Below are 27,809 nucleotides of genomic sequence, written 5' to 3'. Positions count from 1 at the left end.
TCCCCTTCCTGGGAAGCCCCGCCCCTATCTGGGAGGCCCCGCCCCCTTCCTGGGAGGCCACGCCCCTATCTGGGAGGCCCCGCCCTCCTTACTGGGAGGTCCCGCCCCTAACCGGGAGGCCCCGCCCTCCTTCCTGAGAGGTCCCTCCCCGTCCTGGGAAGCCCCGCCCATATCAGGGAGGCCCCGCCCTCCTTCCTGGGAGGTCCCTCCCCTTCCTGGGAAGCCCCGCCCCTATCTGGGAGGACCCGCCCTCCTTGCCGGGAGGTCCCTCCCCTTCCTGGGAGGCCCCGCCCCTATCTGGGAGGACCCGCCCTCCTTCCTGGGAGGTCCCTCCCCTTCCTGGGAAGCCCCGCCCCTATCTGGGAGGACCCGCCCTCCTTCCTGGGAGGTCCCTCCCCTTCCTGGGAAGCCCCGCCCCTATCTGGGAGGCCCCGCCCCCTTCCTGGGAGGCCACGCCCCTATCTGGGAGGCCCCGCCCTCCTTACTGGGAGGTCCCGCCCCTAACCGGGAGGCCCCGCCCTCCTTCCTGAGAGGTCCCTCCCCGTCCTGGGAAGCCCCGCCCATATCAGGGAGGCCCCGCCCTCCTTCCTGGGCGGTCCCTCCCCTTCCTGGGAAGCCCCGCCCCTATCTGGGAGGACCCGCCCTCCTTGCTGGGAGGTCCCTCCCATTCCTGGGAAGCCCCGCCCCTATCCGGGAGGCCCCGCCCTCCTTCCTGGGATGTCCCTCCCCTTCCTGGGAAGCCCCGCCCCTATTCGGGAGGCCCCGCCCTCCTTCCTGGGATGTCCCTCCCCTTCCTGGGAGGCCCCGCCCCTATCTGGGAGGCCCCGCCCTCCTTCCTGGGAGGTCCCTCCCATTCCTGGGAAGCCCCACCCCTAACCGAGAGGCCCCGCCCTCCTTCCTGGGACGTCCCTTCCCTTTCTGGGAGGCCCCGTCCTCCTTCCTGGGAGGCCCCGCCCCTATCCGGGAGGCCCCGCCCTCCTTCCTGGGAGGCCCCGCCCTCCTTCCTGGGAGGTCCCTCCCCTTCCTGGGAAGCCCCGCCCCTATCCGGGAGGCCCCGCCCTCCTTCCTGGGATGTCCCTCCCCTTCCTGGGAGGCCCCGCCCCTATCTGGGAGGCCCCGCCCACTTCCTGGGAGGCCCCGCCCCTAACCGGGAAGCCCCGCCCTCCTTCCTGGGAGGTCCCTTCCCTTCCTGGGAGGTCCCGCCCCTATCTGGGGGGCCCCGCCCTCATTCCTGGGAGGTCCCTCTGCTTCTTGGGAGCCCCGCCCCTATCGGGGAGGCCCCGCCCTCCTTCCTGGGAGGCCACGCCCATCTGGGAGGCCCCGCCCCCCTTACTGGGAGGTCCCTCCCCTTCCTGGGAGGCCCTGCCGCTATCTGGGAGGCACCGCCCCATCCGGGAGGCCCCACCCTCCTTCCTGGGATGTCCCGCCCCTTCCTGGGAGGCCCCACCCCCTATCCGGGAGGCCCCGCCCTCCTTCCTGGGAGGCCCCACCCCCTATCTGGGAGGCCCCGCCCCTATCTGGGAGGCCCCACCCCTTTCTGGGAGGTCACTCCCCTTCCTGGGAGGCCCCGCCCCTATCCGGGACGCCCCGCCCTTCTTACTGGGAGGGCTCTCCCCTTCCTGGGAAGCCCCGCCCCTATCCGGGAGGCCCCGCCCTCCTTCCTGGGAGGCCCCACCCCTATCTGGGAGGCCCCACCCCTAACTGCGAGGCCCCGTCCCTTCCTGGGAGTCCCCGCCCCCTCCCTGAGACCAAGGTGGGGTGGGCGCAGGGTGCTGGCCTCAGTGGCCACCGCCGGAGCCACATACCGACGCGGAGCACAAAGTCGTTGTAAGACTGGTAGTTGATTTCATCCAGGACGTCGAACATCTCGATGGCGAAGTCCGCCAGCGTGCTGAGGTGCGAGGAGATGCACTTCTTTGCCTGCGCACGAGCAGACGGGGGTTACCACGTTTGGGGGCGCAAGGGCAAGGCTGGGGGCCGGGGACGCTCAGGAGGCGCCCTGCCATACCCGCGGGATCAGGGACCGGAGCCCACAGGCACAAGTGCGCCCACCGCCTGCAGGCTTGGCGTCAGCCCCTCGACGGCTGGACCCCCTGCGGCAGGGGCGGGGGCAGCCTCGGTGCACAGGTAGGCAGGCCAGTGTCCCCTCACACAGAGCCCGTGGCCCCCGCTGCTTTGTGCGGCTCTCACGGCCTCTCTCGTGCCAAACAAGGACATCGGGCAATTTTCTTCTCTTGGTTAGAGTCCCGTCGGCTGCCCTCCCTCCCACAGTTCCCCTCCTGGTCACCTCCTGGGGGACCTCCCTTACCGCTGAAGCGCTCACAGTGACGCACGACGGTTAACCGCAGTGCGCAGTTCGCATTAGGCTTCGCTGTGTGTGTGCACGTCCTGTGGGTTTCCACGAACGCAGAACTTCGTGCGCCCACAATTGTAGGAGAACACAGAGCAGCCTCACTGCACCCCTGCACGCCCGCGTGTTCAACCCCCCCCCAGCCCCCGGGCAACCCCTGATCCTTCCATCGTCTCCATAGTCGTGCCTCTTCCAGAAGGTTCCATAATTGGAATCCTACAGCATCAGCCTCTTCAGATTGGCTTCTTGCCTCCGTAATATGCATTCATGTTTCCTCCACATCTTGCCATGGCGTCATCGCTCATTCCTTTTTAGCCCTGAATAACATCTCCTTGTCCGGATGGACCACAGTGCATTATCCGTTCACCCAATGAAGGACATCACGGTTGCTTGCAAGCCTTGGCAATTATGAATAAAGCTGCCGTAAACATCCATGTCAGATATTTCGTGGACGTAAGTTGTCCGCTCCTGGGGCGCCTGGGTGGCTCAGTTGGTTAAGCATCTGCCTTCAGCTCAGGTCATGATCTCAGGGTCCTGGGTCGAGCCCCGCATCGGGCTCCCTGCTCAGTGGGGAGTCTGCTTCTCCCTCTCACTCTCCCTCTGTGCTCTTTCTCTCAAATAAATAAATAAAATCTTTTTCTTTTTTTTTTTTAGATTTTATTTATTTATTTGACAGAGAGAGACACAGCGAGAGAGGGAACACAAGCAGGAGAGGGAACACCTCGCCAGCGCTGGGTGTCCTCCAGGTTCTGGATGTTGGCCGTTCTGATCAGTGTGTAGTGGTGTCTCGTTGTCTTAATTTACATTTCCCCAGAACACGTAATACGAAGCTTCTCCCTACACTTACGTCTCATGTGTTCCTTCTTCAGCGAGAGGTCTGTTCAGATCTTTTGCCCACTTTTTCATCAGATTGTCTGTTTTCTTATTGTTCAGTTTTAAGAGTTCTTTGTATATTTTGTTTTTATTTTATTTTTTTAAGTTGGTTCCACGCCCAGTGTGGAGCTTGAACTCGCAACCCTCAGATCAAAACCTGAGCTGAGCTCAAGAGTCGGACACTTAACCGACTGAGCCACTCAGGTGCCCCAGGAGTTCTTTGTATATTTTAGATCCAAGTCCTTTATCAGAGAGTGGTTTACAAAGATTTTTCCCTCAGCCTGTGGATTGTCTTTTCATTATAGTATCTCCCACACAGAATTTTAGATTCTTAATTACATCCAACATAACGATGTTTTCTTCCGTGGATCGTGCTTTTGGTGTTGTATCTAAAAACTCATCGCCAAACCCAAGGGCACCTAGATCTTTCTTATGCTATCTTCTAGATGTTTAATATGTCTGCCTTTTACATGGAGGTCTACGACCCATTATAAGTTAATTTAACACATTTTGCGTTAACATTCTGCTAAATATAGACGGATGCGCAGGTGTCCCAGCTGTGTGCTGTCGGCTACCTCTGCTCCATCTGCTCTTTCGTCAAAGATCTGTTGACTCTACTGATCAGGGTCTATGTCTGGCTCTCTATTCCGTTCCACTGACCTAGCCGTCTGTTCCTCCCCACCTCACCCTATCTAGGTGACCTTGAAGTCGGTCGTGCCAGCCTCCAGCTCCGTTCTGTTTCTACTGTACTGTGTTAACTGACTCTGGGTCTTTTGCCTCCATGTAAACTTAGGATCAGTTGGTCAACACCACAAAATAAACTGTTGGACTTTTGAGTGGGATTGTGTAAATCTTTAAGATCAATTGGCGACAACTGACCTCTCGCCCATGAGTCTTCCTGTGCTCAGAGGAACATTACCTTCCCACTTACTTAGATCTTCTTCGATTTCTTGTATCAAAGTTTTAGTTTACCTCACAGAGACACTGTTGTAGTTATTTTGTTAAACGTGTACCTGGTATTTAATTTTGGGGGTGCTACTATAAATGGCATTGTGTTTTTAATTTCAAATTCCACTTGCTTATTGCTGGTGTGTAGGGAAATGACTTATTTGGTAATCTTGTTTCCTGCAACCTTCCTATGGTTGCTTATTATAGACATTTTGTGGATTCTTTTTTATTTTCTACATAGATAATCATGTCATCTGTGAACAGGGACAGTTTTATTTCTTCCTCCCCAGTCTGTGTACCTTTATTTCGTTTTCTTGTCTTACTGCACTAAGACTTCCAGTACGAATGTCAAACAGGAGTGATGACAAGGGGCATTCTTGCCACACTCCTGATCTGAGGGGGAGGCTTTGTTTCTCATCAAGTATGATGGAAAACTACCGGGTTTTTATAGATGTTCTTTACCTAGTTGACAAAGTTTCTATTTGTAGAGTTTGCTCACAGTTGTGTTTTTTTAAAAGCAGGAATGGGTGCTGGATGTTGTCAAATGATTGTTCTGCATTAATTAATTGACATGATCATATATGATTTCTCTTCTTTATCCTGTTGATATAGTAAATTTCATGAACTCACTTCGAAATGTTGCACCAGCCTTGATATCTTTTTTAATTTTATTTATTTTTAAAGATTTTATTTATTTATTTGAGAGAGAGAGAGAGAGAGCACAAGAGGGGGGAGCGGGAGAGGGAGAAGCAGACTCCCCACTGAGCAGGGAGCCCGATGTGGGACTCGATCCCGGAACTCCAGGATCATGACCTGAGCTGAAGGCAGTCACTTAACCAACTGAGCCACCCAGGCACCCCAGCCTTGATATCTTTTTTTTTTTTCACTAATAAAATGAGTTTATTTTATATTAAAGTTTTCAAAAAACACATATGTAAAATTACCCCCATACTAGGCCTCAAGAGAACCTTTACAAAGAGTTTAAAAAATTACAAAACAGCTTTCTCTGAACTATGAAAGTACACAGATTTAAGAGGTGTTAGAGGAGAAAATGTTAATTCATGGTAAATTTTTAAAAAGTTAATATACAACAAATCTGTAGGATACTACTAGAAGATTAAATCTTTAACCATTTAGAGGAAAAAGCTATATTTTTCTTGATATCTTGATATCTAATTCCAACTTCTTTGTGGTCTATTGTTCTTTTCATACAATGTTGGCTTCAACCTGCTGATATTTGTTGAAGACTTACTCATCTCTACTCATGAGGAATATGGGCTTGTGATTTTCCTTCCTTGTAGTTTCTTCATCTGGTTTTCATATTATTTCATATTATTATGTGGTACTCTATGGACTCATAGAATGAGTTAGAAAGAAATGAGTTAGAAACTTCTACGTTCTGGAAGAGATTTTAGAGAATTGGTATAATTTCTTCCTTAAATGTTCAGTGAACCCATCTGGGCCCACTCCTGTTTTGGAAGGTTACTAACTACTGACTCAATTTCTTTAATAGATATGGGCCTGCTAAAATTTTTTATTTCCCCTTGTTTGAGTTTTGGTAGATTGTGGCTTTCAGGGCATTGGTCCATTTGATTGAAATGATCACATTTGTGGGCACGGAGTTGTTCATAACATACCTTTTCACCCTTTGGTTCAGTACAAGTGGCCTGACTTCCATTTCTAATATTAGTAACTTGTGTTTTCTCTTTTTCTCAGTTAGCCTGGATAGAGGTTATCAACTTTATTGATTTTTCAAACAGCCAGATTTGAGTTTCATTGATTTTCTTTTTTTAAAAAGATTTTATTTATTTATTTACTTATTTATTTATTGCATGAGCAAGGAGAGGGGCAGGGGGAGAGAGAGAGGGAGAGAATCTCAAGCAGACTCCACACTGAGCACAGAGCCCAACGCGGGGCTCGATCACACAACCCTGAGATCGTGACCTGAGCCGAAATCAGGAGTTGGACGCTTAACTGACTGAGCCACCCAGGCGCCCCATTATTGATTTTCTTTTGTGCTTACTTGTTTTCAATTTCATTGATTTGTGCTCTGATTTTTTTTCTCCCTATGCTTACCAGAGGTTTATATTGTTCTTTCTGTGGTTTCCTAAAGTGGGAGCATAGGGGATTGATTTTGGATTGCTCTTCTTTTCTAATATAGGACTTCAGTGATATAAATTTCCCTCTAAGGGCTGCTTTTGCTGCATTCCACAGACCTTGATAAATTGTATTTTCATTTTTATTTCATTCAAAACATTTTTTAAATTCTCCTGAGATTTCTTCTTTGACTCGTGTCATTTAGATAAGTGTTACTTAATCTCCAAATATTTTGGAATTTTCCAATTATCTCCCCATCGATCGATTTCTAGTTTAATTCCATTCTGGTCTGAGAACACACTTTATATGATTTCAGTGGTTTTAAACTTCTTAAGATGTGTTTTGGGGGCACCTGGGTGGCTCAGTCGGTTAAGCGTCTGCCTTCGGCTCAGGTCATGATCCCAGGGTCCTGGGATCGAGTCCCACATCGGGCGCCCTGCTCAGCGGGGAGCCTGCTTCTCCCTCTCTCTCTGCCTGCCACTCTGCCTACTTGTGTTCTCTCTCTCAATAAATAAAATCTTTAAAAAAAAAAAAAAACAACTTCTTAAGGTGTGTTTTGCAGCCCAAAATGTGCTCCATCTTGGTACATGTTCCACATGAGCTTGAGAAGAATGTGTGTTCTGCTGTTGTTGCATGAAGTTGTCTGTAGGTGTCAATTTTATCCAGGTGCCTGATGATGTTGTTCACTTCAACCATCTTTGCAGATGCACAGCCCACTGGATCTGCCAATTACTGAGAAGGGTGTTGCAGTCTCCAACTATAACAGTGCGTTCATCTATTCCTCCTCACGGTTCCATCTGTGCTTTGCCTTGCATATTCTGACCCACTGTTATTAGGTGCATACATGTTAAAGACTCTTATGTCTTCCGGAGGATTAACTCCTTTATCATTCTGCAATCTCCCTTTTTATCTGTCTGATAATTTTCCTTGATCTGAAGTTTGCTTTGTCTTAAGATTGCTACCTAAACTTTGTTTTATTAGTGCTAGAATGGTACCTCCTTCTACATCCTTTATTTTTAAGGTATCTCTGTCTTTATATTTTAAGTGTGTTTCTTGTGGCAAACCTAGTTGGGTCTTGTGTTTTTGGCCACTCTGTCAGTCTCCTTTAATTGGCATATTTACACTCACATTTAAAGTGATTATTGAAATAGTTGAATTAGTATCTCCCGTATTTATAACTGTTTTCCATTCATTGCATTTTCTTTTTTTACACCTTCCGTTCTTTTCCTGCCTTTTTTTTAGGGCTAACCTGAGGACTTTATTCACAATTCTGCATTGGGAAAGGGGAATACTCCATGGTGCTGGGCTGGCAGGACTGGGGTGCGGCTGGTAGGAAGGGGGCGGGACCAGTGAGGAAGAGGCAGGGCCGGTGGGGGAGGGTCAGTGGGGCAGGGCAGGGCAGGAGGAAGCCCCCGAGACTGGCCTCGGTGCTGACTTTCCACGGGAGACTGTTTGGAGAGAGCTGGCCACTGAATGGACAGCCCACAGGCCACTGCCCTGACCCAATGCTAGGGCAGACTGGGGCTCAGAGCAGGGAACCTGCCCAGAGTCGCAGAGAAGTTTGGGGCAGAGCTGAGACCCAGTCCCTGAGCAGCAAAACCCCGGACAGCACTCACCTTGGTCCCGGTTGTGGGCGCCAGCCCCACCGCAGCCATGTAGGTGCTCCCGATGGTCTTGATCTTCTCCAGGTCCTTGTAAAAGTCTTTGTCCATGAGCTTTGTTTAAAACACAAAACAGTTAAATGTTACATAACATCCAAGAGAAGCCACCGTGGGAGCCACCCCAGGGCGGACAAGCCTGTTCTGGGAAGCAGTGTAGCTCTTCTGTTGTGGGCACTAGACAAGGTCTGGGCTGAGCTGAGGGGTGCCAGCAAGGGCGTGGGGAAGAGGAGCCCAGGAGGGACCATGCAGAGCACCCTGTCCTGCAGCAGCAACCTCAGGCTTCCCCTGGAGGAGATGCCCCGGGGCAGGGAGCAGGGCTAGTGCAGACCCAGGCTCCTGCCCACCCGTCCTGGAGGCGAGGCCGCCAGCAAGCCAGCCTGTACTGGGTAGGAGTCAGGTGTCAGCACCCGCCGCCAGAACTCAGAGCCTGCGGGCGGCAAAGGCCCCTCCTCCACGGTCAGGGTCATTTTGGACCCCCCAGGGGACAGAATGCGCGGGCTTCCTCCCAGTTCTGTGTGCGGGGGAATGCGCCACGTTGTGGGGCACCATTCAGGGACGGCCCTCACCTCGTCAAAGTCAGCGATGATCTCGTTCAGGAGGCGCAAGCACTCCACCCCCATGTTGTTGCCATCCAGCTCGATGTAGAAGTCGTCAAAGTTGGGGATGGAGGCGAACATGACACCCACCTGCGAGTAGGACTGGTAGTACAGGTCCTGGGGGCAAAGGTGAGGTCAGCCGCAGCGCTGGGGACAGCAGGTGCGGGCAGGGGAGGAGGGCGGCAGGCAAGGATGCATGGGCTCTGAGCTGCCCCGGGACCCAGCCCCATGAACCCAAAGCCCTGGAAGCTTCCGGTCAAAGCCAGTCAGGCCGAGCCGTGGGCCCCATGCCTTTAGGATCTAAAATGCTAACCAAGCCTCTTTATTTCTGAGTCGGCATGTGTGAGCTCTGCTCTGTGGCCGCCGCGATTAGGAAGCTCAGACCCACCCGGCTGCCCTGAACACGGGCTTTATGAAGCCCATTCTCCCCCCATGCAGGGTGACAGATGCTCTGCTCTCTCCCGGGACCAAGAGTGGGGACTTCCTCACCCCTGGAGCCTCCTGCTGCCCAGGGTTGGGCAGAGGGGGCCCCACTCAAGCCTCGGTGCGGCCAGGGCTCAGAAACAGCCATGCTTTGCAATTTCAAGCAGAGACGTGACGGGAGGGTCCCTCTGGGTGGGACCTCCAGCCGCAGACCTGTGAGCCCCGCCAGAGCAGCCCGGCTTGGCGAAGCGGGAGGCAGGTACCGCACACTCACCATGTTCCGGGGGTTGGACATGAGGAAGTGCTGAGCAACGTGGGCCGGCAGGAGGTTGAAGAGAATCCTCTTGTTGTCCAGCTTCACCCTCTCCATGTCGTCCCTCTCCTCCTCTGCCTGGGGGGCAGACCCGCCGTTACCCACTCGGCTTCTTCCCCTCACTCAGCATCCCCTGTGGCAGACTCTCCCAGACCAGGCCGACCAGGACCCCTGACACCTCCCAGCCAGGCCCTGCATGGGCGTCTGAGTGCCTGGGCATCACCCGATCTCAGCAGAACCAGGAGTCCAGCTAGACGCCCACCCTGGACCTCTGACGGGGCTCGTCAGCCTCTCACTCCCAGGTGACACCTAATGCCCTGCACCGCCTTCAGCCGGAAGCCTGTTAGGTCAGACCCCTCAGACCCCTCACCCCTGACATTTCCCCTTGGTGATTTTCTGTCTGCCAACCCCTACCTGCTCCTCGGCGATAAGCCCCCACTTGCCTGGGCCACACCTGTCCCAATGGCTCTAAATGACATCTGCCTCACACTGTTCACAGTGCCATGAGTCACCTTTCCTACAACACCCAGGTCTTTCCAATCATCCGAACAAGACTGCAAGGGTGCAGATCCATGGTCTACACAGGGTCCACTCCACGCCCCCTCCCCGGGCAGAGCCCCTGCATCCCAACTTCATGGGGGCCCAGAGGAGCCACGAATTTCTGAGGAATTCCCCACCCTGATCAGCTGGAACTTTCAAAGGACAGACAGTGGGGGGTTCACCCCATTTCCGGGGTATGCTCCCCACCACCTTCTGGGACCCAGACACCGGAGCAGCTGAGACACGAGCCTGCTCCCAGGTCCCGCTGGCCCCCAGGCAGCCTCCGTGGTGCCCCAGAACATTCACGGGCACCTGCCGCCTTGTCAGTCACTCGGGACTCCCAAAGCCAGGCAGCCAACCCCATTTCCTCTAGAATCTCCCCACCTCCAGCAGCATTCACGTCCTGGGCACTGAGATAGGGGGACCTGCAGGGACCTGGGGTTGGGGACAGATACAGCACCAACAGGACTCAGCTGAGTGCAGACTCCCTGGAGCAGGGGGTGTGGGCCAAGGGGGCCCTCCCAGGGTATGCTGCTAGGCAGGTGGAGGACCTCTGAGCCACAGGGCCTTTGCACAGACTAATGAAACCAGTGGCAATGCCCCCTGGCCTGTGGCAGCCACACCAGCCCTTAGAGACAGAAGCCACCAGATGGCATCGGTCACTCACCCTAGCTCCCAAACCTGGCACCCAGGCCGACCGGAGAAAGGAGCAGCTTGGGGAACATTTCTAGGGCTGCCTCAGCCTTGTGGACACTGGCCTCTGGTAGTGACGACGGGGACACAGGGATGCCTGTTGGCAGCCTGCAGCCTGCCCGTCAAAGCTGCGGTTTGGAGGCACCCTTCCCCAGTCCGGTCCCGCTTCATGGCCAGCTTCCTCGTCGTAAAATGGATGGAAAACCCTCCATTTCAGGGTCTTACTTATCAAGGGTTAGGAGAGCGTGTGCTACCTACTAAGCCTGGAATTGTCCGTTCCTGTTAATTCAGTACGATTTCCACCAGTTAAAGTGGGAAGGAGTAACTCCCAGAGACAGAGCTGCAGACACCAGCATGAGGACGAGGACGCCTGGAGCACAGGGGACAGCGCGGCCCGGATGAGGGGCCCGGCCAGCAGCCCTGGGCCCCCTCTGGGCACCGTGCTAGGGAAACGACCATGGGCGGGCCACAGGACCATGAGTTATCGAGGAGCCTGGCAACAGGATGGGCTTCATCCTCCTCCTCACAGCGTGCAGTCAGGCAGCGGTGGGGGGTGGGGCATGGGAGAAGGAGCCCAGGAGCTCCAAGACCCGGTGGAGACGAGCCGGCCCCTGCAGGAGGGAGGCTGCAGCTGTGGGAGAAAGGGAAACACCAGAAGGAAGCCGGGAACCTCTCCTAGGACGCGTGCGATTCATTACCTTTCAACGCATGTGCCCTGACAGACACAAAAGAAAGTCCTTTGCAGGATAAGATAAAGAGGAAGTCAATATTTTTAAGAGAGCAGTTTTATTTGTTAATGGCACTAAAAATTTTGCTCTCCCCCAAATATCATTAGTGTTAAGGATCCTTTAAAGAAAGCAATGTAAGTGAAGGCACTTCAACGTTGTAAAATAAAGAATCTTGGTTTATCACTTTGTGATCAAAAGCTTTGGTTCTAAGTTCAGTGTCTTTCAACTGACTTAGAATTCGCTGACATTGATGGCCCATCAGTAGCAAAAAATCATTCTGTTTTTTAATCCATCCACGTTTACATTACATGTGATGGATAAATGTCCATCTTCTTACAAATTAAGCAGAAGGAGTTGTATTATTGTATTTTTAACAAATACGATGAAAACCTGCTGAAATTCTCTGTTCATGAGATTTTCCTACCAACCAAGAAACCCTAAGTATTGGTGAGAAAGAGCTGGTGTAGGTGACATACACAATTCCTGTCACCACATGAGAGACACGACCAACACCCCCATTTTCTTTTTTTTTTTTTTAAGATTTTATTTATTTGTTTGAGAGAGAGACAGAGATAGCAACAGAGAGCACGAGCAGGGAGAAGCAGACTCCCCACTGAGCAGGGAGCCCGACATGGGGCTCGATCCCAGGACTCTGGGATCATGACCTGAGCCAAAGGCAGATGCTTAACGACTGAACCACCCAGGCGCCCCCAACAACACCCCATTTTCAAGCTGTTCCCTCTGCAGTGGAACTTGTTTCAAAAGGCATTTCCCTTCTCATACGTCAGAATCTGACCTGGAAAAAAAAAAAAAAAAAAAAGAAGAATCTGACCTGGGACATTAAGGGACAGAATGTAGGAGCGGACATCTCAGAAATTACTTCCTGGGGTGCACCTACAGACAGGTACGTGGCACCTGAGAAGGGCTCACGGACTGGGGGCACGGTCTCTCCATAAACAGAACAAAACAAAACAGCATTACCTGACAAGTCCCGGATCTGCTGACACAGATGACCGGTGGGCTGTGTGTGCAGTGACTGTCACCATGACCCCCACAGAGTGCTGCCAAGACTCTTTATCTAACCAACTAGACCAGCACACCCCTCCTAGCACCTGGAATCAAGGACGTGCTCACTCAAAATGAACAGCTGGTCACACTCAGCCTGGGAAGTGACGTCCCTGCCTCCCCCGGAGGTGACATGTGGCCGGAGGCAGATGGCCACTGCCAGCTCATACTGCAAATAGTAGGAAAGTGCATTTCTTGATTTCCAGAACACTCACCATGAACAGAGCTGCTGATGCTGCACTAGAGTCCTCAAGAAAAGAACCAACAGGACACGTGCAGACACAAGAAGAGATTTATTACCAGGATGTGGCTCATGAGATCATGGAGGCTGAGCAGTCCCACCCTCTGCTCTCTGTAAGCTGGATGCCCAGGAGAGCCAGTGGTGGTTCCCGTCCAAACCCAAAGGCCTGAGAACCAGGGGAACTGAGGTCAGAAGACCAACATCCCAGCTCAACCGTCCAGCAGGAGGGGTGAAATTTTCCTTTGCCTTTTTGTTCTATTCAGGCCCTCAACCTGAACTTATCTAGGTCCCCAAAAAGGGATCAAAGTGATATTTGTGGCATACAAGAATACTCAGCCCCCAGAAACTAAAATTCACAATGCCCAACATCTAACTAAAAACTAGCAGATACAGAGAAGCAAGAAGTATAGCTCATAACGAAGAGGGAAACAAATCAGTTGATATTGATCTGCAGGCATGCAGTCAGTGGGCTGAGTTAGATGATTCATTCAAAAAGCTGGAGGAAACATGGTAAGTAGAGAGAGAGGAGATATGAAAGAGACCCAAATCAAAGTTCTGAAAATGAAAACTACAAAATCTGAGATGGGAAATGCATGGGTGGGATTAATGGAAGACTAAGTATTGCAGCAGAAATGAGGATAAACGTGAAACGTGAAAACAGCAGTGAAAAGCACCAAACATGGAAGGCACTGAGAAGAGGGAGCAGCAGAGCATGCACAGAGCATGAATGAGGTGTGGAACCCCTTCCAGGGGCCTAATGCATGCACAGGCAGGGCCCCTGAAGGAGAGAGAGAGACAGAAAAAGATCAGAAGAAATAAGGGATGGAAGTTTCCCAAATTTAATGGAAACCATAAACCCACAGATCCAAGATGCTCCACAAACCTCAAGCAAAAAACGACACCAGGGTACCTCACAATCAAGCCACTTAAAACCAGGGATAAAGGGAAAATCTTCAAAAGCCACCAGATACAAAGAAACGTTACACACAGAAAGATGGTAGCCAAGGAATCGTTGGAAGCAATGCCAGACAGGAGAGAGAGAACGTCTTTAAAGTATGAAAGGGAAAAAGATCATCAACCTACAGTCCTATCCTCAGCACACGTATCTTTCGATCATGAAGGCAAAATAAAACCTTTCCAGACACACAAGAGATGAAAGAACAAATTCCCAACAGACTTGGAAGAAATGTTAAAGGTGGTCCTTCAGGAAAAAGGCAGATACCAGATGGAAACCTGGATCTTCACCAAAGAACGAAAAGCACCAGAAATCACAGCTATGTGGGTACATAAAAATACAATTTCTGGGGCGCCTGGGTGGCTCAGTCATTAAGCGTCTGCCTTCAGCTCAGGTCATGATCCCAGAGTCCTGGGATCGAGCCCTTCATCGGGCTCCCTGCTCCGTGGGAAGCCTGCTTCTCCCTCTCCCACTCCCCCTGCTTGTGTTCCCTCTCTCGCTGTGTCTCTCTCTGCCAAATAAATAAAATCTTTAAAAAAAAATACAATTTCTGGGCGCCTGGGTGGCTCAGTTGGTTAAGCAACTGCCTTCGGCTCAGGTCATGATCCTGGAGTCCCTGGATCGAGTCCCGCATCGGGCTCCCTGCTCGGCAGGGAGTCTGCTTCTCCCTCTGACCCTCCCCACTCTCATGTTCTCTCTCTCTCATTCTCTCTCTCTCAAAAAATAAATTTAAAAAATCTTAAAAAAAATAAAATAAAATAAAAAATAAAAAAATAAAAAAAATACAATTTCTTCTCGTAAGATATCTTTAAAACATAGTTAAGTGTTTATGATGGAAAAATATATTTTGGGGGTTATAATATATGTACAAATAAAATCTATGATGTCAATACCAAAAAGGATGGGAGAAATATGTATGCTGTTGCAAGGTAGAATACCATCAGCTGAAGACAGTGATAAGTACCCACTGAAATAATCCACCTGGGGAGGAGCTAAGATGGCGGAATAGTAGGAGGACCCTCTGCCTACCTCGTCCCTCAACCACAGCTGGATAAATATCAGATCATTCTGAATACCCAAAAAATTGATCTGAAGACTGACAGAACAAACTGCACAACGAAAGGGAGGAAGAGGCCACATCATGGAAGGTAGGAGATGGGGAGATATGGTTTGGGGGAGAAACAGATGTGGGTACTGCAGAGGGAAAGAAGCCCTGGTCCCAGAGACAGGCGAGAGAGAGGAGCGCACAGGGTTATGCACAAGGAGAACATTTCTCAAAGCCATTGACTGGGAAAACAGGTGAGGCTGGTTTTTGTGAGATTTTACAACCAGCGGGGTTCAAAGACTGGAGTTCTAAGGTCCACAGTGTGGCCAGTGTGGAGCCTGGTGGGCACTGCAATGCTCCTGTGGGGAAGGAGGGTGGAGAGCCCCAGAGCAGACGGCACAATTTGAGGATCCCCTGGGACACACAGGGACAGATAATTCCCCCTTCTTGGAGCACATGTAGGAGAGGCGGCATTGCCTCTCTCTGGGGACAAAAGAACCGATGGGCGCCATTTCTTTCCTCCGCCCCCAGCATAAACTAACTTCAGTAAGCAGCACCAGCGCCGACAGTGACAGCCCAAACCAAGCCCCGCCCCCCTGTGCTCTGCAGGTGCTGCTTTTCTTGGGCAAGTGTCCCTGAGAACCAGAACAGTGGGTCCTTCCCCCAGAGGATTATCACAAACCCCCTGCATGCACCACATCTACTGACCACGGAGTGCTGCAAAGCTTCAGCTCTAGTGGAAACAGGATCTAATCTCTTTTAACAAGCACAACAAAGCACACCTAGTTAAAACTCACCCAACACTGGACAAGGTCCAGACACTGCCCACTGCAGGCAAGGAGAGCCTCTGCACACGACTGGTCTGAAGGACAGAGCGGCCAAAACACCACAGCACAGTGCATGCAACACACACTAGAGACACTTCCGGACGCGCCAGGCTCCGGACACTATATGACCTCTTCTTCACAAAGCCACTACTTTCAGGAGCAGGAGACGTACCAGGCTTTCCTACCACAGAGAAGAAGACCAGATACCTAGACAAAATACCAAGATAGAAGAATTCATCCCAAAGGAAACAACAAAGAAAGGTCATGGCCAGGGGTCTAATCAAAACAGATATAAGTAATATGCCTGATCCAGAATTTAAAGCAACCATTACAAGGATACTAGCTGGGCTTGAGAAAAGCAGAGAAGACACCAGGGAGCCTCTTACTGCAGAGATAAAAGACCTAAAACCTAGTCTTACCAAAATAAAAAATGCTATACCTGAGATTCAAAACCAACTGGATGTAATGACTACAAGGATGGAAAAAGCAGAGGAACAAATAAGTGATATAGAAGATAGAATTATGGAAAATAATGAAACTGAAAAGAGGGAAAGAAAAATATTGGATCACGAATGTAGACAGGAAACTCAGTGACTCCATAAAGCATAATAACATTCGTATCATAGGAATCCCAGAAGAAGAGAGGGAAAAAGGGGCAGAAGGTTTATTTGAGGAAATTATAGCTGAAAACTTCTCTAATCTGGGGAAGGAAACAGACATGCAAATCCAGGAGGCACCGAGAACTCCCATCAAAATCAACAAAAGCAGGCCAACACGAAGACATATCATAGTTAAATTTGCAAAATATAGAAATAAAGAAAAAATCTGAAAAGCAGCAACAGAAAAGAAGTACCCAACCTACAAAGGAAGACAAATCAGGTTCACAGCAGATCTGACCACAGAAAGTCGGCAGGCCAGAAGACAGTGGCATGATATATTCAAAGTGCTCATTGGGAAAAATCTAAAGCCAAGAATACTCTATCCAGCAAGGCTGTCATTCAGAATAGAAGGAGAAATAAAGAGTTTCTCAGACAAACAAAAACTAAAGGAGCTCATGACCACTAAACCCACCAGACAAGAAATACTAAAGGGCACTCTGAGTGGGAAAGAAAGACCAAAAACAACAAAGACTAAAAAGGAACAGAGAAAATCTCTGGAAACAAGACTTTACAGGTAATACAATGGCACCAAATTTATATCTATCAATAATTACTCTGAATGTAAATGGACTAAATGCTCCAATTAAAAGACATGGGATATCAGACTGGATACAAAAAAATAAGACCCATTGATATGCTGTCTACAAGAGACTCATTTTGGACCTTAAGACACCTGCAGACTGAAAGTGAAGGGATGGAGAACCACTGGACACCAAAAGAAAGCTAGAGTACCCATACTTGTATCAGACAAACTAAACTTTAAACCAAAGACTAACAAGAGATGAAGAAGGGCACTATATCATAATAAAGGGGTCTATCCATCAAGATCTACAATTGTAAATATTTATGCTCCCAACTTGGGTGCACCCAAATATGTAAATCAATTAATAACAAACATAAAAGAATTCAAAAATAGTAGAGGCCTTCAACACCTCACTCACAGCAATGGACAGATTACCTAAGCAGAAAATCAACAAGGAAACAATGGCTTTGAATGACACCGTAGACCAGATGGACTTAACAGATATATTCAGAACATTCCATCCTAAAGCAGCAGAACACACATTCTTTTCAAGTGCACATGGGAGTTTCTCCAGAATAGATCACATCACAAATCAGGCCACAGCAAGTACAAAAAGATTGAGATCATACCATGCATATTTTCCAACCACAACACTATGAAACTTGAAGTCACCCATAAGAAAAAATTTGGAAAGGCCACAAATACATGGAGATTGAAGAACATCCTACTAAAGAATGAATGGTGGGTGCCTGGGTGGCTCAGTTGGTTAAGCGTCTGCTTTCGGCTCAGGTCATGATCCCAAGGTCCTAGGATCAAGCCCTGCATCAGGCTCCCTGCTCAGCAGGGAGTCTGCCTCTCCCTCTCCCTCTGTCCCTCCCCCAAGGCTTGTACTTGCACTTGCGCTCGCTCTCTCCCAAATAAATAAATAAAATCTTTAAAAAAAAAGAAATGAATGGGTGAACCAGGAAATTAAAGAATAAATAAAAAATACATGGAAACAAATGAAAAGAAAACACAACAGTCCAAAACCTTTGGGATGCAGCAAAGGTAGTCCTAAGAGGGAAGTATATTGCAATATAGGCCTACCTCAAGAAGTAAGAAAAATCTCAAATATGCAACCTAACCTTATATGTAAAGGAGCTAGAAAAGGAAGAGCAAATAAAGCCTAACATCAGCAGTAGAAGGGAAATAATAAAGATTAGAACAGAAATAAATGATATAGAAACAAACAAACAACAACAAAAAAAAAAACAGTAGAACAGATCAATGAAACCAGGAGCTGGTTCTTTGAAAGAATTAATAAAATCGATAAACCCCTAGCCAGACTTATCAAAAAGAAAAGAGAAAGGACCCAAATAAACAAAAATCACAAATCAGAGAGGAGAAATAACAATCAACACCACAGAAATACAAACAATTATAAGAGAATATTATGAAAAATTATATGCCAATAAATTGGGCAACCTGGAAGAAATGGATAAATTCTTAGAAACATATAGCCTACCAAAACTGAAACAGGAAGAAATAGAAAACTTGAACAGACCGATAACCAGCAAAGAAATGGAATCAGTAATCGAAAATCTCCCAACAAACAAAAGTCCATGGCCAGATGACTTCTCAGGAGAATTCTACCAAACATTTAAAGAAGAGTTAATACCTATTCTTCTCAAACTGTTCCAAAAAATAGAAATGGAAGGAAAACTTCCAAAATCATTCTATGAAGCCAGCATTACCTTGATTCCAAAACCAAAGACCCCACTAGAAAGGAGAACTACAGGCCAATGCCCCTGACAAACGTGGATGCAAAAATTCTCAACAAGATCCTAGCAAATCCAATCCAACAGTACATTAAAAGAATCATTCACCACGATCAAGTGGGATTTATTCCTGGGTTGCAAGGGTCATTCAATATTTGCAAATCAATCCACGTGATACACCACATTAATAAAAGAAAGGACAAGAACCATATGGTCCTCTCAATAGATGCAGAAAAAGCAGCATTTGAGAAAATACAGCATCCTTTCATGATAAAAACTCTCAACAAACCCAGAAACGGCCCCTCAACTCTATGGTCAACTAATCTTCAACAAAGCAGGAAAGAATATCCAGTGGAAAAAAGGCAGTCTCTTCAACAAATGGTGTTGGGAAAATTGGACAACCCACATGCAGAAGAATGACACTGGAGCACTTTCTAACACCATACACAAAGATAAATTCAAAATGGATGAAAGACTTAAATGGGAGACAGGAATCCATCAAAATCCTAGAGGAGATCACAGGCAGCAACCTCTTTGACCTCTTGGCCACAGCAACTTCTTGCTAGACATGTCTTCAAAGGCAAGAGAATAAAAGCAAAAATGAACTACTGGGACTTCATCAAGATAAAAGGCTTCTGCACAGCAAAGGAAACAATCAACAAAACTAAAAGGCAGCCTATAGAATGTGAGAAGATATTTGCAAAAGACATATCTGACAAAGGGCTAGTATCCAAAATCTATAAAGAACTTATCAAACTCAACACCCAAAAAACAAATAATCCAGTTAAGAAATAGGCAGAAAACATGAATACACATTTTTCCAAAGAACACATACAGATGGCTAATAGAGACATGAAAAGATGCTCAACATCATTCCTTATCAGGGAAATGCAAATCAAAACCACAATAAGATACCACCTCACACCTGTAAGAATGGCTAAAATTAACAATGCGGGAAAGAATAGATGTTGGTGAGGATGCAGAGAAAGAGGAACCCTCTTGCACTGTTGGTAGGAATGAAAACTGGTGCAGCCACTCTGGAAAACAGTATGGAGATTCCTCAAAAAGTTAAAATAGAACTACCTTATGATCCAGCAATCACACCACTAGGTATTTACCCAAAGAACACAAAAACACTGATTTGAAGGGATACATGTACCTGTTTATAGCAGCATTATCAACAATAGCCAAACTGTGGAGAGAGCCCAGATGTCCATCAACAGATGAACAGATAAAGAAGATGTGATACACACACACACACACACACACACACACACACACTGGAATATTACTCAGTCATCAAAAAGAATGAAATCTTGCCATTTGTAATGACGACATGGATGGAACTAGAGAGTATTATGCTAAGTGAAATAAGTCCATCAGAGAAAGACAAATACCATATGATTTCATTCATATGTGGAATTTAAGAAATAAAACAGATGAACATAGCAGGGGAAAAAAGAGAGAGAAGCAAACCAGGAAACAGACTCTTTACTATAGAGAACAAACCAAGGGTTGCTAGAGGGGAGGTGAGCAGGGCAATGGGTTAAGGAGGGCGTCTGTTGTGATGAACATTGGGTGTTATGTGTAAGTGATGAATCACTAAATTGTACTCTTGAAATAGTAATATTACAATATATGTTAACCAACTGGAATTTAAATAAAAACTTAAAGTTTCTATTTAAAACTAAAAAAAAAGAAAGAATACAACAAAGAATTGCAGGTAATAAAAAGAGGAAGAGAGAGAGAGCTAGGGAGATAAATGAATTAATAATAATAATTATCATTAATAAATAACCAATAATAATTATTAATGGAATAATAAAGATTACTTTATATTTTAATAGAATAATAAAAATAACCCAAAACAGGCAGAAAAAGAGGAAAAAAAAAACACAAAGACTAGATGGGCAGTTGGGACAAATAGGAGACAGCAAGATAAAAGATTAAAATCCAGCTGCATCAGCAATGTCCACAGTGGCCAAACTGTGGAAAGAGCCAAGATGTCCATCAACAGATGAATGGATAAAGAAGATGTGATATATATATATACAATGGAATATTATGCAGCCATCAAAAGGAATGAGATCTTGCCATTTGCAACGACGTGGATAGAACTGGAGGGTATTACGCTGAGCGAAATAAGTCAAACAGAGAAAGACATGTATCATATGACCTCACTGATATGAGGAATTCTTAATCTCAGGAAACAAACTGAGGGTTGCTGGAGTGGGGGGTGGGGTGGGAGGGATGGGGTGACTGGGTGATGGACACTGGGGAGGGTATGTGCTCTGGTAAGCACTGTGAATTGTGCAAGACTGTTGAATCTCAGATCTGTACCTCTGAAACAAATAATGCAATATATGTCAATAAAGAAAAGAAGAAGAAGAAGAATGTAGCAGGAGGGGAAGAACGAAGGGGGGGGAATCGGAGGGGGAGAAGAACCATGAGAGACGATGGACTCTGAAAAACAAACTGAGGGTTCTAGAGGGGAGGGGTTTGGGAGGATGGGTTAGCCTGGTGATGGGTATTGAGGAGGGCACGTTCTGCATGGAGCACTGGGTGTTATGCACAAACAATGAATCATGGAACACTATATCTAAAACTAATGATGTAATGTATGGGGATTAACATAACAATAAAAAATTAAAAAAAAAACAAAACAAAAAAAAATCCAGCTGCATCAGTAATCACATTAATTGTAAATGTTCTGAATAGCTCAATTAAAAAGGCAGAGATTTATAAACTGGATAAGAAGGCAAGGTCCAGGGCGCCTGGGTGGCTCAGTCGTTAAGCGGCTGCTTTCGGCTCAGGTCATGATCCCAGAGTCCTGGGATCGAGTCCCACATCGGGCTCCCTGCTCAGCGGGAAGCCTGCTTCTCCCTCTCCCACTCCCCCTGCTTGTGTTCCTGCTCTTGCTGTCTCTGTCTCTGTCAAATAAATAAATAAAATCTTTAAAAAAAAAAAAATCAAGAAGGCAAGGTCCAATTTTATGTTGCTTGTAAGAAATCCACTTTAAGTCAAAAGACATCAATAGGTTAAAAGTAAAATGATGGAAAAAATATATAATGGGAGCTGGATTACCTATATAATATCGCACAAAGTAGACTGCAGAGCCAGGAAACATTACCTGGGAAAAGCAGCTCTTTCCATAGTGATAAGGGGGATCCAAGTTTCAACTTACCAAGAGGACATAATCCTAAACCTTTATTATGCACCTAATAACAGATGGCCAAAATACATGAAGCAAAACTGATAGAACTGTACAAAATTCTGTCCACAGGTATAGTGGGAGATTTCAACACCATTCTCTCAAAAATTGGTAGACTGTCTGGGCAGAAAGTCTGTAAGGGCATAGGAGACCGATGAATGGTCTCAGCCAGCTTGACGTCATTGACATTTAAAAAACATACCACCCAACAGCGACAGAATGGAGCATGGACAATACAAGAATTCTCAAGACATGTAAAAAGATTCAAGGCACACGAAGCATCATCTCTGACCACAGTATAACTAAGTAGAAGTCAATAACAGAAAGATCTCTGGGAAATCTTCAACAAAAGAATGTATTTCTTCATAACTTTTGGTCCAAAGAAGAACTTAGAAAAGAAACTCAGAAAGTTCTTCAAACCAAAGGAAAATGAAATGACATATAATGTCAAAATTTGTGGGATTAAAGCAGCACTTGGAGGAAAATGGATAAAAAAAAAAAAAACCCTGAGTCAGAGAAGATACAAATCATCTTTAGAAACTAGAAAATAAGAGTAAATTAAACCCAAAGTCATCAGAGGAAAAGAAAGATCAGAGTGGAATCCAGTGAAATGGGAAACTCAAAAATAACAGAGAAAAATCAGTAAAACCAAAAGCTGTTTTTTGAGAAGATCAATAAATGTATGAACTTCTTGTCACACTGATCAAAAAAAAAAAAAAGTCTACACAATCCTACCTCAGCAGAAGAAAGGGGACGTCACCACAAATCCGATAAATGGTAAAGGGGTAAGAAGAGAATGGTATAAACAATGTCGTGATGATAGAATGAACAACGTTCGGGGAATGACACAAATTTCCAAAGATACCTCAAAAAGAAATGGAAAACCTGATAGCCCTTTATCTTTAGAAAAACTGATTTTAGTTAAAACCTTCCCACTCTAAATACATACATACAAATCCAAGCCCAAGGGCTTCACATTGCCAGACATCTGAGGAAGAAATGGTACCAACTCTACGGATTCTTCTGGAAACCCGAAAAGGAAGGAACACTCCTGAGGCCTGCTTCACTCTGACCTCTAGGCCTTGTCTGGCCTACAAGACTACGGAACGACAACATTCATGAATGGGGATGCAAATATTCTTACCAAATTCTGGCACAGTGAATCCAACAATACATAGAACCGTTCCTACGTCACAGGCAAGCCCACGCTGGGCCGCCTTCCCTCGGAGCGCCACCAATATGGCGCCAGCACCGATGGGAATCACCCTCCTGAGTCAAGCATTCACTGGTACAGACATCAGCTGCTCTATGATCATCAAAACTACAGTTGGCGTCACGGTCATCTGGCGAGCCCAAGGAAAACACCGCTCTGGACAGAAGCATTGTGAGGGCCACCGAGAAGAGGCAAGCTTGAGTATGCGGGTTCATGAGGCCAGCCCGGGCTCGGTACATAGTTAACCCCCACCCAGCTCTGGCCTGGCCATCTCACAGCAGTGTGAGGCACCGTGGTGGGCAAGACAGGCTGACGTGCCCGGGGGGCAAACGGGCAAAGTCTAGAGATTGCCTTGTTTTGCTGGGTTTACGGGAAAGTGATGTGGCATTTCTTGTTACAGATCCTTGGAAAAACATGTCGGTGTGTTGTGTGTAGGCAATCCTACACGCAATGGGGGGGGGGGTTTCTCTGGCACCGAAGTCTCTGGAAAGCTCACTTGGAGGTGGGGGCCGGGCATGGCACGGGGTGCTGGCGGTGGAGGACCTCAGGGCAGGATCAACCCCCAGGCTTACCAACGGTTAAAGGGACGCCGATGCCAAGAAGAGTGCTTGGGAGCCCAGATGAGAGCAAAAGCCACCTCGGCCTCCGTCCGTGAGGGTAGCCGCGGAGCAGGTGTCTGGTGGACAGGCTGGGGGCCCAGATTGGCACACCCCCAGGTCTGGGGTCCGGCCCGGCTCTCCGGCTCACCCTGACTCTGTTCTTCTCAAGCTCTGAGTAGCTATTCACAGCTCAAAGATCAGAAACCAGAGGGGCCAGCTGACCACGGGTGGGCATCTCCGGGGACCAGCCGGCCCGGTCACCCTGGAGAGCCAGCCGGAGCCAGACAAGACCAAGTCCCTTAGCACAGCCCACAAAAGAGGCTGTTCTCTGTTACCTGGCAAGGTTTTGGCAAACGGCCGCGGTCAGGCCTCCCTTCTGGGAGCCCACGTATGCAGCCGTCGGCTCTGGCTTCTACTCGGACCCGAGACCTCCCGGAGGGCTCGGCCAACAGGCCCCCTGCACCTTCTTCAGCAGGTCTGGTCAGTGCGGAGCGTCCGCAGGAGCAGGGAGAGCACGGCTGGGTCCCTTCCCGCATGTCACTGAGGGCTGGCCGTGTCCCGTGGCTGCAGGCCGTGAGTCTTGTCTGGTGGCCCCCAGGCACCGCACCAGCCCGGGGTTGCCCGATACCCGCCAGGGTCTTCAGTGACCCTGACCTCACCTGGGCTGTGGTCAGGCTGTCATGCGGGACGACAGTGGCAGCCCAGTCCCTTGAGGGGCGGAGCCAGAATCAGGGGTGTTCCCCAGTCTGCAGGGGGACTCTGGGCCGGCACTGTCCACACAGCCCAGCCCACGTGTCCCAGCCCCACGGACAGGGGGCCAAGGGGCTCAGCATCTCAGGGGCCTCTGCCCCCCCCAACTCCAGAACCCAGGTGTGCAGGGAAGACGGCGCTGGGCGGCAGGCCCCTCAGAAGCAGGGGTCCCCCAGCACACGGGGGTGGGGACTGCCCGGAGAAGACACTGAGCACACCGGGTGGAGAAGGACCGAAACAGGCACATCCCGGGGACAGAAAGGAGACCAGCTGTTGCTCAGGGTTGGGGTGGCCGAAGCAGAGAGTGACCGCTAATGGGCACAGGGTTCTTCCTGGGGACATGCGAATGTTCTAGCCCTGTGGTGACGCTTGCCCACCTCGGTAAATACACCGAAAGCCACTGAACTGTATCCTTTACAGGAACGAGTTGTGCGGAGCCTGAATTCTACCTCAGTGCAGCTGTTAGGTAAAACAGAGTAATTAAGCCGTGTTTTCCCCAGCGTACGTATGTGTGTGCGTATACACACGCACAGATACACGTATGTACGTGGAATATGCGTGCGTGTGCACACACGCGTCTTCCCTCTTTTGTTTACCCAAAGTAACAGATTCATCCTTCGTGATCTTGAATATGCGTCCCGCCCTGACGTCCTTAGCCCAAATCTGTCTTTTCCAGGCTAACGACACCAGAGAGCAAGTATCAGACTGGCCACTGCAGGTGGAACGTCCCCGGAGGTGAGCAAGGCGGGGTCCGAAGGCCGCGCAGCCGCACAGAGCCCCTGCCCTGCGCCAGGCCCGCCACCAAGCCTGTCCGCGTAGGAAACTACAGTGACCGTATCCCCCCCGGGATGGAACATTTTACGTGTCACCTGGACTGGGCCACAGGGCTGCGAACATCGTTTGTGGGGATCTTTGCTGGTCTCTGGAGGGATTAACACTTGAACGGCTGGACTGAATGACGCAGATGGCCTTCTTCAGCGTGGGCGCCCTCACCCCCCCAGTCCTCTGGGCTTCACCTGTCCGGGGTCGGACCGCGGCTATCCCTGTGCCCTGGACCCCGGCGGGGCCCCTGGCTGCCCATGGGGCTCCTGGGACGAGGACGCTCCCACCTGCCCTGGACACCACTCGGACCCCTGGTCATCCCGGCTCAGCCGTGTCCCCGCCGCCTGGGCCCCTCACATCTGTGCCCCGTTCCCCACCTGCAGGCCCCACCCTGGGCAAGGCTGCTATGAGAACAAACACTATTAAATGCCCTGGACACTAAAGAGCTGCTTCTTAATACGTCAGAATAAGAAAACTCTTGAGAGCTAACACTTGTGGGTCTCCATTCTATGGCACGCCGCCTCCCCAAGTTTAGATGGGGAAGCCGAGCGGAAGCAACCTGCCCAGGGTCAGGAAGTTTGCATGTTGCACAGACGGAGTTTGAACTTGGCCCAGAAAGCCAGATGGCCTCCCCGTCCAAAGGCTGAGGACACAGCAGGTGACAAGGGGGTCCCAGAGACACCAGCCCCGCATCCTGGGCTGGGCCCAGAAGTGCACCTGTGTGCTGGTCGCTCGGCAGGTGCACAGTGCAAGCCTTTGGTGGTCGTCCCCTCCCTCCCTGGGGCTGAGGCCCAGGGACAGCTCCCACATCTGCACTCCTCAGCCCCCTTCAGGCCTCTTGCGCCAGAATTTGCCGGTGTGCTTGGTAATAATGGAGATTCCTGCCCTCCCCCACCTGCAGACCTACTAAATCTGGGGTGCACGGTGCAGGAGTCGGTGTTTTCCGGAGTCTGCCACGACCCTGCGGAGACCCGCTGTCACATGCAGCCCGGGGAAGGCTGAGCCACTCTGCACCACGCCCCAGAGCTAGAATGCCTTTGGGACAGGGAACTCACTGCTCTAAACACCGCCAAACTCTGGCGCCCGTCAGGCAGGGCTCACGAGGCGGTCGCCTGCTCCCCAGCGCTGCCTTCCCCGGCCCCCGTCCTACTCCCCGGCCCCAGCACTGCGTGCTCCACCCGCACGCCAGCTGGTGACCAGACAGGAGCCCTGACGCCCCTCCCGAGGGGCCCCTTTGCCACACGCCCCCCTCCATGGAGCAGAGAGAGCGCATCTTGCCTGTGCCGCCCACAGGTAGTCCAGCCGCAGCTTGATGTCCACCTGCCGGGCGTGCAGGGCCAGCGTGCACGAGAACAGCAGGATGGCCACGATCGGCTCGAAGCTGCGCCCGGAGACCGCGCCGCCCCTGTGCGGGTCGAGGAAGGAAACCTCGTCAGCTCGGAGAACGCCAGACCCGGCCCCACCTGCCCCTGGACGCCGTACTCAGCAGCGCCTGCCACAGACCCGGGCTAAAGCCAGTCTCGCCGGGAAACCCAGGGCCTGGCTGGAACCGGGCCCTAAATGGACACGTGGAGAAGCCACGGAACCAGTGTGCTTCCTGACGCGCAAACAGGAACAGGCAGCCCGAGCGGGCGCACACGACACCAGCCAGGTGTATCCCGGTGGGGGGAGCGCACCTACCCCGAGGCCCTGGTGTACCCGCTGAGCTCCAGGACCAGGATGTAGGACGTCGTGAGCACGAAGAGCAGGATCATTTTGGGCAGGGAGGACACCCGCAGGAAGATGGCCAGAGGCAGGGTGCCCACGAGGCCGCAGAGCAGGGCGTGGGGCGCCGACTCGCAGGGGGCGGCGGGCAGCACTGCGTTCCGGCCGCCAGGCCTCAGGACCACCAGGGACCCGTTGGGGCTGGAGCTCCAGGCCCAGGGCAGGCAGCCTACCTGGAGGGGACGGAGGGGAGGGAGACGCCCGCTCAGGACCAGCCCACCCTCCACCCCCAGCCCACTACAGCCTCTGGCTGCGGACCCTCGCCCCCAGGGGACCCGTGCCCCCAGGTGCCACCAGAAGGCCTTGGACCCTCCCTCCTGCTCTGCCTTCCAGACTCCTCACAGCAGGGTGGGCAGGGCCAGGGGGAAGGAGACCCCTGCCATCCTCCCCAGACCGCCAGCCCCCGCTGGGTGCTCCTGCCCCTCTCCTATTGTTACTGCAGCCCTGCCTCCCTCCTGTTACTCCTCCCCTACCTCCCCCCTGCTACTCCCCATCCCACCTCCCCCCTGCTACTCCCCATCCCACCTCCCCCCTGCTACTCCCCATCCCACCTCCCTCCCGGCACTCCCCATCCCACCTCCCTCCCCGTACTCCCCATCCCACCTCCCCCCTGTTACTCCCAATCCCACTTCCCTCCTGCTACTCCTCCCCCACCTCCCTCCTGATACTCCTCCCCCACCTCCTTCCTGGTACTCCCCATCCCACTCCCCCCTGTTACTCCCCATCCCACCTCCCTCCTATTACTCCCAATCCCACCTCCCTCCTGGTTCTCCTCCCCCACCTCCCTCCTGGTTCTCCCCCTCCCACTCCCCCCCTGTTACTCCCCATCCCACCTCCCTCCGGCACTCCCCATCCCACGTCCCCCCTGTTACTCCCAATCCCACTTCCCTCCTGGTACTCCTCCCCCACCTCCTTCCTGGTTCTCCCCATCCCACTCCCCCCTGTTACTCCCCATCCCACCTCCCTCCTATTACTCCCAATTCCACCTCCCTCCTGGTTCTCCTCCCCCACCTCCCTCCTGGTACTCCCCATTCCACCTCCATCCTATTATCCCACCACCACCTGCCTCCTGTTACTCCTGCCCCAGTCTGTCCTGCCTCTCTGCCCCAGCTTCTATCATCTACACACTGTGAAGGGGCTGGGTGTCCCCTCCCCA

General features: G+C 50.3%; 1 protein-coding gene across 2 annotated transcripts in view; it reads right to left on the bottom strand.

Moving 5' to 3' along the window:
• Window positions 1-27,809, bottom strand: part of ADCY1 (adenylate cyclase 1) — a 120,633-nt gene that overhangs the window by 10,286 nt on the left and 82,538 nt on the right. For both annotated transcript variants that reach the window (XM_036066746.2, XM_078059907.1), the window contains exons 13-18: window positions 26,570-26,826; window positions 26,168-26,294; window positions 9,223-9,339; window positions 8,496-8,642; window positions 7,885-7,983; window positions 1,806-1,920 (exon numbers count right to left, since the gene is read on the bottom strand). In XM_036066746.2, the coding sequence (XP_035922639.2) occupies window positions 1,806-1,920; window positions 7,885-7,983; window positions 8,496-8,642; window positions 9,223-9,339; window positions 26,168-26,294; window positions 26,570-26,826 (862 nt within the window). The remainder of the gene's footprint in view (window positions 1-1,805; window positions 1,921-7,884; window positions 7,984-8,495; window positions 8,643-9,222; window positions 9,340-26,167; window positions 26,295-26,569; window positions 26,827-27,809) is intronic.

This window comes from Halichoerus grypus, chromosome 12 (genome assembly GCF_964656455.1).
Source record: "Halichoerus grypus chromosome 12, mHalGry1.hap1.1, whole genome shotgun sequence".
NCBI classification, from domain to species: Eukaryota; Metazoa; Chordata; class Mammalia; order Carnivora; family Phocidae; genus Halichoerus; species Halichoerus grypus.
Note: the sequence above shows the minus strand (reverse complement) of the source record. Positions and strands in the feature narration are given on the sequence as shown.